Source organism: Herpailurus yagouaroundi, unplaced genomic scaffold (genome assembly GCF_014898765.1).
Source record: "Herpailurus yagouaroundi ecotype Mexico unplaced genomic scaffold, PumYag 140, whole genome shotgun sequence".
Lineage (NCBI taxonomy): Eukaryota > Metazoa > Chordata > Mammalia > Carnivora > Felidae > Herpailurus > Herpailurus yagouaroundi.
In genome coordinates this window covers 10,356,149-10,369,334 of record NW_024412395.1, presented here as the reverse complement: position 1 = coordinate 10,369,334, position 13,186 = coordinate 10,356,149, and the positions used below count along the sequence as shown (strand labels likewise).

The 13,186-nt window shown below is 38.5% G+C and overlaps 1 protein-coding gene across 11 annotated transcripts in view; it reads left to right on the top strand.

The window, feature by feature from the left end:
• The window catches only part of PTPN4 (protein tyrosine phosphatase non-receptor type 4), a 230,077-nt gene that overhangs the window by 183,522 nt on the left and 33,369 nt on the right, over positions 1-13,186 (top strand). For all 11 annotated transcript variants that reach the window (XM_040474832.1, XM_040474828.1, XM_040474831.1 and 8 more), the window contains 4 exons: positions 351-510; positions 4,366-4,449; positions 4,543-4,599; positions 10,631-10,787. In XM_040474832.1, coding sequence (XP_040330766.1) covers positions 351-510; positions 4,366-4,449; positions 4,543-4,599; positions 10,631-10,787 — 458 coding nt within the window. The remainder of the gene's footprint in view (positions 1-350; positions 511-4,365; positions 4,450-4,542; positions 4,600-10,630; positions 10,788-13,186) is intronic.

Below are 13,186 nucleotides of genomic sequence, written 5' to 3'. Positions count from 1 at the left end.
TGAGTTGCTTGACTCTAGCTGTGTTGTTATGTTATGTTACCGTTATGTTATGTTATTTTTTACCTTAGCTTTTAAAACAGCAATTCTAGGGTGCCTGGGTGGCTCAGTTGGTTAAGCATCTGACTTGATTTTGGCTCAGGTCACGATATCCCAGTTTGTGGGATCGAACCCCGTGGCAGGCTCTGCACTGACAGCGTTGAGACTGATTGGGATTTTCTCTCTCCCTCTCTCTCTGTACCTCCCCTGCACATGCACATTCTCTCTCTCCAAATAAATAAATAAACTTAAAATAACTGTTCTAGAAGACAACTTCCAAAATAGTCATTTGTTTTTCTTTTTTTCCTATCTAGATCACAGGAGACCCCTGGAGATGGGCAGCCTCCAGCTTTACCACCCAAACAATCAAAGAAAAACAGTTGGAACCAAATTCATTGTTCACATTCTCAACAAGATCTGGAAAACCATATTAATGAAACATTTGATGTTCCATCTTCCCCTGAAAAATCTACTGTAAGTACCTACTTCAGATATTCTCACATCTCTTTGAATTTTTACTTTTATCATTTAGAGAGAGAGTGTATGGGAGAGAGGAAGAGAGAGAGAATCTTAAGTAGACTCCACACTCAGTGGGGAGCCCAGCCCAGGGCTTGATCCCACTACCCTGGGGTCATGACGCAAGCTGAAATCAAGAGTTGGATGCTCAACCAACTGAGCCACCCAGGCACCCTCCCTTTGAACTTTTTAATCTGTAATGAAATTTCTTTTAGACTGTGGTATGTTTCATCTGTAAATTAAGTTACTGTACTTTCTTTTTTTCATCATATGTTGGTCATGAATTTTGCCATGATTGACCCAATTGTGGAATTTCAACTTATCTTCATTTTTAAAATGTTCATTGCTCTAGAAATTAATTCCTGACAAATTTATGTTGATTTCAGTCTTGCAAAACACTCGCTTTTAGAAGAAATGCTAATAATGCATTAAATATCACTAACTTTATTATATCATTCACCAGGTGCACGGACTTTATCATTTTCATTAACCTTTTGAAGTTGAGTGCAGGTCCCTGGATTTTATGATCACTCTCTGCTCTATAAAATATATTTATGGATCATTTGGTGCTTTTCCTTTAGAGGACATGCTTTTACCACAACAAAATGGTAAATTTTTCGAATCTCCTGATTTATGAATTTTCATTGCTTTCTCAAGGAGATGTAAATAAACCAAAAGTGAGATTGTCAGTAAATTTTAGGGATACACTGTGTTCATGAAGAAGTTTCAAGACAGACAAATATGGGTATATTTCAGGAAACTTAAGGAGACATCAGGAAACAAAATAAGATACAGGGAGAGGAGGACCCGCAACAGGTATTGGTAGGGCCAGAAGTTCCTGGTCGCCGCCTCTGTGGTAGCCCTCTTATGTCTAAAGTTTGAAGAGCACGAAGCAGCCACTCTGTTCTCCCACAGTTACTGCTTCACCACCACAGGCACATCCAAAAACAATCAGAATCCTTACCAAAAATGAGTAACACATTTGGTGATACCTGTGTGGTGATTCTCCTGTATCGCTCACTCATACATTCATTCATCGCTTCATAGTCACTGAGGTCTTTCTATGAGCTCGGTACTTTGGTGGGTAGTGGGAATATAAAGACAAATAAGACATGGTCCCTGCTATTAAATAATCTACAACCTAATTTATTTAATCCTTTATGCAAACATTAATTATTAAGAATTGTGCATTGTTACAGGCTTTGGGGATATATTGGAATAAAATAGGAAAAAAAAACCCAAAAATTCTACCTTCAAGGAACTTACATTTTGGGGATAAGGGCGAGACAAACAGTAAACAAGGTAAATAATCTAAATATATAGCATGTTAGATAGTATACATTCTGGGGAGAATAGTAAAGAAGGAAGGGGCTAGAGAATTTCAGGATTAGAGGACCACAGTTTTAAATGGTGTAAGCCAGGGATGAACTCAGTAATGAGTCAGATAGATAGCTAGTGGAAGATCAGGGGAGCTGAGGGAATAGAAGGTACAAAGCCAAGAGTATGACTGATACGGTCAAGGAACACCAAGGGAATCAGTGTGGCTCGAGCAAAATGAGCTAATGAAGAGGAGATAGGTACAGGAGAAAGCCAAAGTCTTTAAAGATTGTGTTTTTTAATCCTGAGTGAGATACGAAGCAAAAGGGACAGGTCATATGTGAGGAGAAAAGCAGCATGATGTCACTTAAGTTGTAAACAGTGTCAGTCTGACTGTTGCATTGAAAATAGACAAAGGGTAGAAGCAGAGATACTGGTTGTGAGGTCATGCAGTATTCAGGCAAGCGGTGGTGATTTGGATCCATGTGGTAGCAGTGGAAGGAGGAAGACATGGCTGTATTCTGGATAGTTTTAGAACAGAGCTAACATAATATGCTGAGGGATTGGATGTGGAGTGCTGGAGAAAGAGGAATCCAAGATAACAGCAAGGTTTGGGCCTGAACACCAAGGTTTTACGAAGTTTCTGTTTACTGAGAAGTAAAAGGCTGCAGGTAGAGCAGGTATGGGTGATATATTAGGGGTACAGTTTGGGACATAAGTTTGAGATGGCTACTAGAAGTCCATGTACAGGTATGATTCTGGAGTTGAAGAGAAAGGTCCAAGCTAGGGTTATAATAACACTGAGGGTTGATGGCATGTAGACAGTATGTAAAATCACGAGAGAGGAAAAAAAACACCAAGGAAGTGTAGTGTGTGCTGATAACTAAGTAGGAGGTTCTAGGAGGTCTTCGGCTCTCCAAAATCTAAGCATTAGGGAGATGAAGAGACCAGCAAAGGACACTGAGAAGATTCAGACAGCAAGGTAGGAAGAAAACTAGTCCACCGGCTAACTGACTAATGGCAAGAAAGTCACAGAGAGAATAGCCAACTTTGTCAGATGTTACTGGTAAGTCAAGACAAGGATTGACAGTTGACACTGGATTTTAGCAATGTGAAACTCTTTGGTGACTTAATTAGAACAGTTTTGATGGAGCATTGGAGATAAAATCATGACTCTGAGAGGAGAGATCAGATGGAATAGAGACAGCAAATGTGGCCAACTCTTTAAAGGCGTTTAAGAGCAGGAGGAAGGAGACAAATGGGGCGTAACTAGATGGGGAAGTGGAGTCCAGAGAAAGTTCATTTTTTTTAAGGGGACACATAAAAGTATTTCTCGGAAGGGTGGGGAAAATGGATAATGTAGGAGAGTAGAGAATTAATTGCTATAGCAGTATCCTTGAGTATGGAATAGGACCTGGGTCTAGAGCAAGTGGGAAATCAGTTTGAAGGTAATATAATTAGAAGTGATTATAAGGAAGGAGATACAAATAACTAATGCAGCTGTAGGGTTAAGGGAAGACTTCCCAAAGTGAGCATCTCTGACCCGTGTCTTGAAGGATAAGCAAGAATTAGCCAGATACTTACCCTGAAAGCACGCATAAAACATATTCAGTGAAAGTAACCAGTTCCAAATGACCGTGTACACGAAATGTCCAGAATAGTCAAATGTAAAGAGACAGAAAATAGATTAATGGTTGAATAGGACTTAAGGAATGGGGGGGTGAAGGGATGGGAAATGACTGACTGCTAATAGGTACAGGATCTCTTTGTGACAGGGCTGAAAATATTTTAAAATTAAATGGTAGTGGTGTTTCTACAACGCTGTGGCTATAGTAAAAATGATTGAATTAAACACTTTGCATGAAGTGTATATGATGTGTGAGTTATATCCCAATAAAGCTGTTTTTAAAAAGTAGAGGGAGGAATGTGAGTTCCTGTAACACTTATGAACACTTGTTGTGTGAAGAGCTTTGAGCCAGGTTCTAGGGTTATTGCAATTAATAACTTAAATCATAATGCCCCTGTTCCTCCTTGCACTTAGTCTAGCATGCAGTGACAAGGAGGCTGTATCTAGTTGTGTAACTGCAAGTTAGTAATCAGGATTTACTTTCCTGGGGCTCCTGGGTGGCTCAGTCGGTTAAGTGTCCAACTTCAGCTCAGGTCGTGAACTCACGGTTCATGAGTTAGAGCCCCACATCGGGCTCTGTGCTGACAGCTCAGAACCTGGAGCCTGCTTTGGATTTTGTGTCTCCTTCTCTCTCTGCCCCTCCCCTGCTCGTATTCTGTCTCTCTGTCTCTCTCTCTCAAAAATTAAAAACTTAAATTCAAAATTTTAATTCAGGAAACTACATTGTTTAAAAAATTTTTTTAAATATTTAAGTTATGACTTTTTATATGTGGTAGATAATATTAATGTACAAAAAGCATACTTCATGTATATATTTCAAGGAGAGCTTATAAGTGAGGAAGATTACAAGTTATTTATTTTTCTTTAAGCCTAATGGTGGTATCCCACAAGATAATCTTGTTCTAATCAGAATGAAACCTGATGAAAATGGAAGGTTTGGATTCAATGTGAAGGTAATCTAGGATTTACATTGTACTCAGTTTTTAAATTAAGATGTGTCTATTTTGGTAATATTTGACTGATACCTGATTTGCTCTGTTGTTAAGGGAGGGTATGATCAGAAGATGCCTGTGATCGTGTCCCGAGTAGCACCAGGAACACCTGTGAGTTCTCTATATCTTGCAAGTAAATCCTATTTTCAAGAACATGTACTCATTTTATTTTATTAGTTTAAATAAGTGGGAAAAAATTAATCTTTTCTGAAAATTTGTCAAGTATCAAATGTTGGCTAAATCTCTTAAATTGTTGGGAAGTTTTCTAACTTCCTGTGTATAAGAGTTTTTTTAAATCCATGTTTTTGGAAAGAAGCTGTTTATAACTTTCAGTTACAGAAACTACAGTTTCTAAAGTGCTAATAGATTCTATCAAAATAACTGCTCTAAACAGAAAAATGGAGACAGAGGTATAGTATTTGTTTTGCTTTTTTGTTTGGTATTTTCATATAGAATTGTTTACCTATAATCTGTTTGCCTACTTTGTGTTTTAAAAATTGACTTTAAATAGGTATGATAACTAGTGATTTTTTTCCCTATAGGGACAGTTTTTTAAACTTTGTATTATAAACATTGTAAACAGAAGTTGAGAAAACACTGTATGTACCCATTATGATGAACCCTCCTGTTCCCTTAATTCACCTTCAGGATTCATGAACTTTCTGCTCATCACAAGGACAATTCTTAATGAGTTGTGGGTGTGTTCTCTTTATTGCTCTTTTATGTAGCAAATATTGCCCTCAGTTTCCCATTTCTGTTGTTGCCTACTTGACCTAAATGGTCTTCAAGGAGTTTTCCATCAGCATCTTTTATCATTTACCTGTCTCTGTGTCCACAGACAGATATAAACGAGCAGCCTCAAAGAGTCCAGTTAGGCTTTTTTTTTGGTGCTGCGCAGCAACCTTATAATTGATTTGATGATCACAGTCAAGATTGATCAAGGATATCACAATACATACCTTTGGTTCTGGTTGTTAAGGACTTTGTTGGTTGCAAATAACAGGATACTCTGGAATACCACTGGCTTATGCATAAATACAAAATGTGTCCTATAGCGATAGTAGTACCTCACAAAACCCAAAGTAGGAATGCGGTCAGACCTGGAGGGAAAAAAACCAAAACTTTAAAATAAACATCAGGACTCTCTATTTTTCACCTCTGTTTCTTTTTGTGCTCCATTCTTCTCTCCCACTGCAAACCAGTTTGTGTAGGGAATCAGCCTCATCTGTCTAGTTCCTCTAAATAAAATACAGGCTGAATAAAGACCGTGTACTTAGTAGCAGCTTCAAGTTAGTCCTGTAACATTCCCACCACATACTCTACTTTCAAATATGATTATGACCCTGACTCTGTACGAAAGAGAAACTGTATAGCTACCACCATTCTTAGTTTATGTGGTGGGCTACTGGTAACTTGTAGGTTTATATATTACCAGTTTAGTAACCCAGAGTGATTAAACCTCTCAGTCCAGTTTACAGACTTCTGGGAATTAAGTCCTTTATAGATCCAGCTTGTATCAGATGTCCTCTTTTCAACACATCACTTGGGGTCAGTGGGGACAGGCCAGGGATATGATATATAAAATGCCTCTTGAACCTATTCATGTGAAGGCAGGGGACAAAGATGGGGGAAATAGTCCAAAATTATTTATTAGTATATATATAATGGGAAATATGTATGTTTAGGACAGACTGCAGATGCAGAGATGAAAGATTGTTAAATTCTCATCTGTAGGTAACATCTAAAATAGAAAACTAAAGAAAAACAAAATCAGGATGTTATTTGGAGATACTGAAATAGATACAAAAGATGTAGCTAAAGTGTTGAAAGTAGTTGCCTGGGGTGGGGGAGCAGGATGTACAGAGGAACACAAGAAATGGTTGCTTGCCTTAGTAATCTTGTAGACTTAGTCATTTCTTCAAGCTGTGTGAAGTGAATTTTACTAAAAACAAAAATTTTAACTAAAATTTTTTTAAGTCAAATACATATCTTTTGACGTGATGATTCCACTTCTAGCAGTTGCCGGTAATGAAGCAGTTGGACTAGGGAACAAAGGATATGCAAGGAAGTTCATTGTAATATTGTTTATAATAAAGATTGGGGTGGTGGTAAAACGTACATCATTGAAGTTGGTGAAATAAATTACGTGCTGCTTTACAGCTGTTGAAATGATAGATGATGTAGTTCTATATAAGTATGGAAATAGGTTCATAAAATGGTGTCATGGAAAATGTGTATTATTGCTCCCCATGTATGTTTGATCCAGTTTTTTTAAATGTGAGTTAGTGCTTTAAAATTTTGGGAAATAGGGGTGCCTGGGTGGCTTAGTTGGTTGAGTGTCTGACTCAGCTCAGGTCATGATCTTGTGGTTCATGGGTTCGAGCCCCATGTCAGGCTCTGTGCTGCCAGCTCAGAGCTTGGAGCCTGCTTCGGATTCTGTGTCTCCCTCTCTTTCTGCCCCTCCCCTGCTCACACTCTGTCTCTCTGTCTCTCAAAAATAAATAAACATTTTTTAAAAATTTAAAAAGTTTGGAAACATACTCAAAATGCTAATAGCTTTTCATCTCGGTAGTGGAGTTATTGGTGTTTATCACTTTGTTTTGTATTCGTCTCTTTAGTTGTCTGAATCATGATAATGAGAATGTGTTGCTCTTATAATTAGAAAAGATAATATATCTTTTTTTATTTATCCACCAGTTGTAATAGTAACTGAATGACATAAAAGAAATACTAATTTTCCTGAGCAGTGAATGTGGATCATTTTCAATTAAGTCAGAGGTGTTCAGGGAACATCATATAGACAGGTTTATTTCTGAACAGAATTCTGTGACTCTAAATTTTCTTTTTAGGCTATACAAATTATTGATAATTTTCCCTATCTGCCGTGTAGAGCTATGTCACATAAATATTGGCTGAAGGACACCTCACTAGCTCAGTCAGTAGGGTGTGTGACTCTTGATCTCAGGTCATGAGTTCAAGCCCCACATCTCGTGGAGAGCCCACCTTTAAAATTTAAAAAAAGTTGCAGTTAGAAAACACCACATTTAAAAGATAAGAGAAGACACAAAAGTTCCCAAAAGGCAGAGAATGAGAGACAAGAAAGGTGGATGGAAAAAACAAAACCAGCAAAGCATAATAACAGTTAAGGGATGAAGAAAGAGGTTTCCAGAAGGAAGCCTTAAAAAATATATTGGCTGAAGTTAGAACAATAGAAACTTATCATTTTTATATTATCTTCTTAGAGTCCATCACAGTGTTCCAGTTGGAAACCTCATTTTAGGTGATTGGGGGAAAAGAACAGGACTTCAAATATTTTAATGTTATTTTTTATATTGGACACCTTCTGAAATGGTTAAAATAATTCCCAATTAAAGCCATGTTTTTCTTTCTGTCTGATTATCTTTGAGCCAGCAATTGATGCTCCAACAAAATTCGTTTAAATATATAGTTTATTGGGGTGCCTGGGTGTCTCAGTCAGTTAAGCATCCTGACTCTTGATTGTGGCTCAGGTCATGATCTCACAGTTTGTGAGATCAAGCCCTGCATCAGGCTCTGCACTGACAGTGCGGAGCCTGCTTGGGATTCTCTCCCTCTCTCTCTGCTCCTCCCTGCCCCGCCCCTGACTCAAAACAAATAAACGTTTAAAAATGAATAAATAAGTATGTAGTTTATCTAGACTTTCCAGATCAGAATGCAAATAGATAAATAAAATGCAGCTTCAGCTTCCACACAAAAAAAAAAAAGAATGAAAATAGAAATTTATAAATAAACCCGATGAAAGGCAGATTAAGTATGAGAGAGTTTCTGTCAGTGATAATGGGTTCAAAAAAATTAATCTCTGCATGTTCTAGCATATTGATTAACTACCCCATTAGCCTCAGTCTCTGAACTGGAAATATCAGTGGATGTGTTCAAGGTACAGTAAGAGAAATGCATAGCTATTCTCTTCCTACCACATGGACTGCCGCCTCTTTCCTGCCAGCTGTACTGTCCACAAATAAGGTAAGAGGGTAACCCTTTACTCAAGCCCATTACATTCTCCCAGTACCATTGATATGGAGCAGTTCACCACTCTTCGGGTACCGCAGAGGCATTTACAAAAACTAGGGACCATATTGGTACACAAAAGTATCACAGTGCTAGTGCACAGAGGGAGTATATGAATGTCATCTCCACTGTGAGAAGTAGAGAAAGGAGCGACTAGAGAGAATGGTCATTACTTCTGAACTTGCATTTTCTAGATTGTAATGCTCTGCATTGAATCATCACATTTCTGTCTTTACAAACCTGTGAAATAATTAGAGCAGATACCTGCTCCATTTCCAGAGTTTCATGTGTCTGGGGCGCCTGGGTGGCGCAGTCGGTTAAGCCTCCGACTTCAGCCAGGTCACGATCTCGCGGTCCGGGAGTTCGAGCCCCGTGTCAGGCTCTGGGCTGATGGCTCGGAGCCTGGAGCCTGTTTCCGATTCTGTGTCTCCCTCTCTCTCTGCCCCTCCCCCGCTCATGCTCTGTCTCTCTCTGTCCCAAAAATAAATAAAAAACGTTGAAAAAAAAATTTTTAAATCACACACTTTGTAAGCAGCAAAGGAAGAACTTTTGCTCTTGCCACTAGTGACAGTACCTTGTTGGATTTTATTGACTTTTTTATTATTATGAATTTGACTAGTAGTGCTTTCATTTCTTCAATCCCTTTTTTGTAAGATCCGACCCTGTCATTTCCTTCTCTGTCCGACCTATCATCCTTCAGACTTGACGCCCATCCGTTCGCATTGCTGTGTTCCTGGAGTATGCTGTCCATACTTGTGTTTGCCTCTTTTAGCCTAATTACCTTTGTTTTCTCAGTAAAATGCAGGCCGCTGTCACTTCGCACTGTAGTGCAGAACCATAAAAACGACCATGCAAGCTGACACTGTGTAAAGCGATCTTGATAATCAGTGGGAAAAGTTATGGTGATTTCTAGGACCTTTAAATTTTTTATCAAATAATTGAAATTTTTTTAGTGTCTCTTATAAATATATAGGGAGATGAAAAAATAATAAAACTAATAGTGCTTTATTATCCTCTAATTCAAACTATCAGAAACACTGAGAAATATAAAGAAAGCATTCTATTTTCTGATGGAAACTTACCACAACTATGTTGAAACTTGTTTCCCTTACTGTCGTGTAACTTAAAATACAAGAGTGAGCATTTTTCTTTCCTTGGCAAATTGTCCTAATCCTTTCTAAATTTGTATTCACTTCTAGCATTCATCCTGTGCATTTTCAGTGTTATGAAATATACCTTTAGTGAGAACTTTTTTGCCAGCCTCACTTCCTCTAGGACATTTTCATCTTTCTCATCACAGCCACTTTCGTCATTTATGTTGATAAGTCTGCCTTCACTGAATTCCTTTCACTGCATGCCTAGAGGCTAACAGTAGCCGTTAGCAGCAACATTTCCACTGTCAGCGGTTGATATTCGATTTGCATTTTGCTTCCAGCACTATCACTCTTTTGTTTCTTTGTTGCATTTTTAACTTTTCTGGCCAGTTCCTGCTTTATATTTACGTGGGTTTATCACTGGGAGACATGGAGGTGACACAAGTACCTGCTTTGCTGTCCCTGCGTGAACCGAATAACAGATGCACGTCACCAACAGACTTTGAAAGAAGCGATGTGTGATAGGTCACTGATTGTGATGTGTGTCTGTTACTTATGTCGTGATTTGTGGACTCACAAGCTAGTAGCCAAGTTCGTATGTTATGCAATTATTCAATTAATGCATCGTGGCAACTGCAATCTGAACCTTGTTGGGAGATGGGTGTTATCTAACTGTACTGTGGTGACAAATTTGTACATATCTGGACCATGCAAAGTGGGGGCTGCCTGTATCTATGCACCTTGAGGCATAGTCTTATCTGTGTATCTAGGCATATAATAGGACATCAAGGAAGAAGTTGTTGAAAAGAAAAAGAAAAAAAGGTAGTAGCTTCATGGGAAAGCTAGATTTCTACTTCTTGCAAACAGATGAGTAAATGGATGGATGCTGTTCTACATATAGTTTTTGTTCTCCTGCTGTAGTGTCTATAAAAATAAATTCCTGTGCTTTACTTTCAGAAAGCCATGTACACACCTGAAACTTTATTTATGTTACATTATAGGCTGACCTCTGTGTCCCTCGATTGAATGAAGGGGACCAAGTTGTACTGATCAACGGTCGGGACATTGCAGAACATACCCATGATCAAGTTGTCCTATTTATTAAAGCTAGCTGCGAGAGACATTCTGGGGAACTCGTACTTCTGGTTCGACCTAATGGTGAGTACTCTATGTAGCACTGGATATTTTTATTGTTTCTTACCTTTGTTACTAGATGCAGCAACCAGAGCGGGCTTTTAAAAAACAAATCATGCCATGACAGTTTACTGCTCAAAGTGGCTTGCATTCACACTTGCGGTAGGATTCAGTTCTTGGCCCCTTGTCTACCACACAGCCTTGCTCACTCTCCTCTGTTCTGTGCTGGCTTTTTAAAAATTCCTTCTGCCCACTCTCAACAATAGCCAAATTATGGAAAGAGCTTAAATGTCCATCAGCTGATGAATGGGTAAAGAAATTGTGGTTTGTATACACAATGGAGTACTACGTGGCAATTAGAAAGAATGAAATATGGCCCTTTGTAGCAACGTGGCTGGAACTGGAGAGTGTGATGCTAAGTGAAATAAGTCATACAGAGAAAGACAGATACCATATGTTTTCACTCTTAGGTGGATCTTGAGAAACTTAACAGAAGTCTATGGGGGAGGGGAAGAAAAAAAAAAAGAGGTTAGAGACGAAGAGAGCCAAAGCATAAGAGACTCTTAAAAACTGAGAACGAACTGAGAGTTGATGGGGGGTGGGAGGGAGGGGAGGGTGGGTGATGGGTATTGAGGAGGGCACCTTTTAGGATGAGCACTCGGTGTTGTATGGAAACCAACTTGACAATAAATTTCATATATTGAAAAAAATAAATAAATAAAAATAAAAATTCCTTCTGCCTAAGATGCTCTTCTTGATTTTTCTATGATTTATATCTTCATTCAGGTCTCTGCTCAGATGTCTTCCCCAGAAAATCCTTCTCTTCTGACTACCGTAGCTAAAAAGGCCTCCCTCTTCCCTCAGTTGCTCTAGTAGTGGTCGGTACACAGTAAATACTTGTTAAATAAATGAGTATATTTTGAACCACTTTTATTTACTTTTTTAAAAAGTAAATCCAAGTTAGTTTTTAAATCCAAGTTAGTTAACATACAATGTAGTAATGATTTCACAAGTAGAATTTAGTGATTCATCACTTAAATATAACACCCATTGCTCATCCCAACAAGTGCCCTCCTTAATGCCCATCACCCATTTAGCCCATCCTCACACCCCACACCCTCCCAGCAACCTTCAATTTGTTCTTTCTATTTAAGAGTCTCTTCTGGTTTGTCTCCCTCTCTGTTTTTATCTTATTTTTCCTTCCCTTCTCCTGTGTTCATCTGTTTTGTTTCTTAAATTCTACATGAGTGAAATCATATATTTATTTCTCTGAATGACTTATTTCGCTTAGCATAATACATTCTAGTTCCCTCCACATTGTTGCAAATGGCAAGATTTAATTCTTTTTGATCACTAATATTCCATTATACACACCCAGACACGTACACACCACATGTTCTTTATCCATTCGTCAGTCGATGGATGTTTGGGCTCTTTCCATAATTTGGCTATTGTTGATTGTGTTGCTGTAAACATTGGGGTGAATGTGCCCCTTCAAATCAGCGTTTTTGTATCCTTTGGGTACATACCTACTAGTGCAATTACTGGGTCGTGGGGTAGTTCTAGTTTTAATTTTTTGAGGACCCTCCGTACTATTTTTCATAGTGGCTGCACCAGTTTGCGTTCCCAGCAATAGTGCAAAAGGGTTCCCCTTTCTCCGCATCCTTGCCAACATCTGTTGTTTCCTGAGTTGTTAATTTTAGCCGTTCTGACCAGTGTGAGGTGGTATCTCATTGTGGTTTTGATATGTATTTCCCTGGTGATGAGTGATGTTGAACATCTTTTCATGTGTCTGTTAGCCATCTGGATGTCTTCTTTGGAAAAGTGTCTATTCATGTCTTCTGTCCATTTCTTAATTGGATTATTCTGGGGCGGCAGCAAGTTGAATTTGGTAAGTTCTTTATAGAGTTTGGATACTAACCCTTTATGCAGTATGTCATTTGCAAATATCTTCTCCCATTTGGTTGCTTGTCTTTTAGTTTTGTTGATTGTTTCCTTCACTGTGCAGAAGCTTTTTATCTTGATGAGGTCCCAGTAGTTCATTTTTGTTTTCATTTTCCTTGCCTCTGGAGACATCTACGAAGAAGTTGCTGCCTGTTTGTCCTCTAGAATTTTGGCGGTTTCCTATCTCATACTTAGGTCTTTCATCTATTTTGAGTTTATTTTTGTATATGGTGTAAGAAATGGTCCAGGTCTTTTGCCATGTCGCTGTCAAGTTTTCCCAACACCATTTGGTGAAGACACTGTGTTTTTTTCATTAGATATTCTTTCCTGCTTTGTCAAAGATTAGTTGGCCAATCATTAGTGTGTCCATTTCTGGGTTCTCCCTTCTTTTCCATTGATCTATTTTTGTGCTGATACCATACTGTCTTGATGATCACAGCTTTGTAATACAGCTTGAAGTCTGGAATTGTGATGCCTCC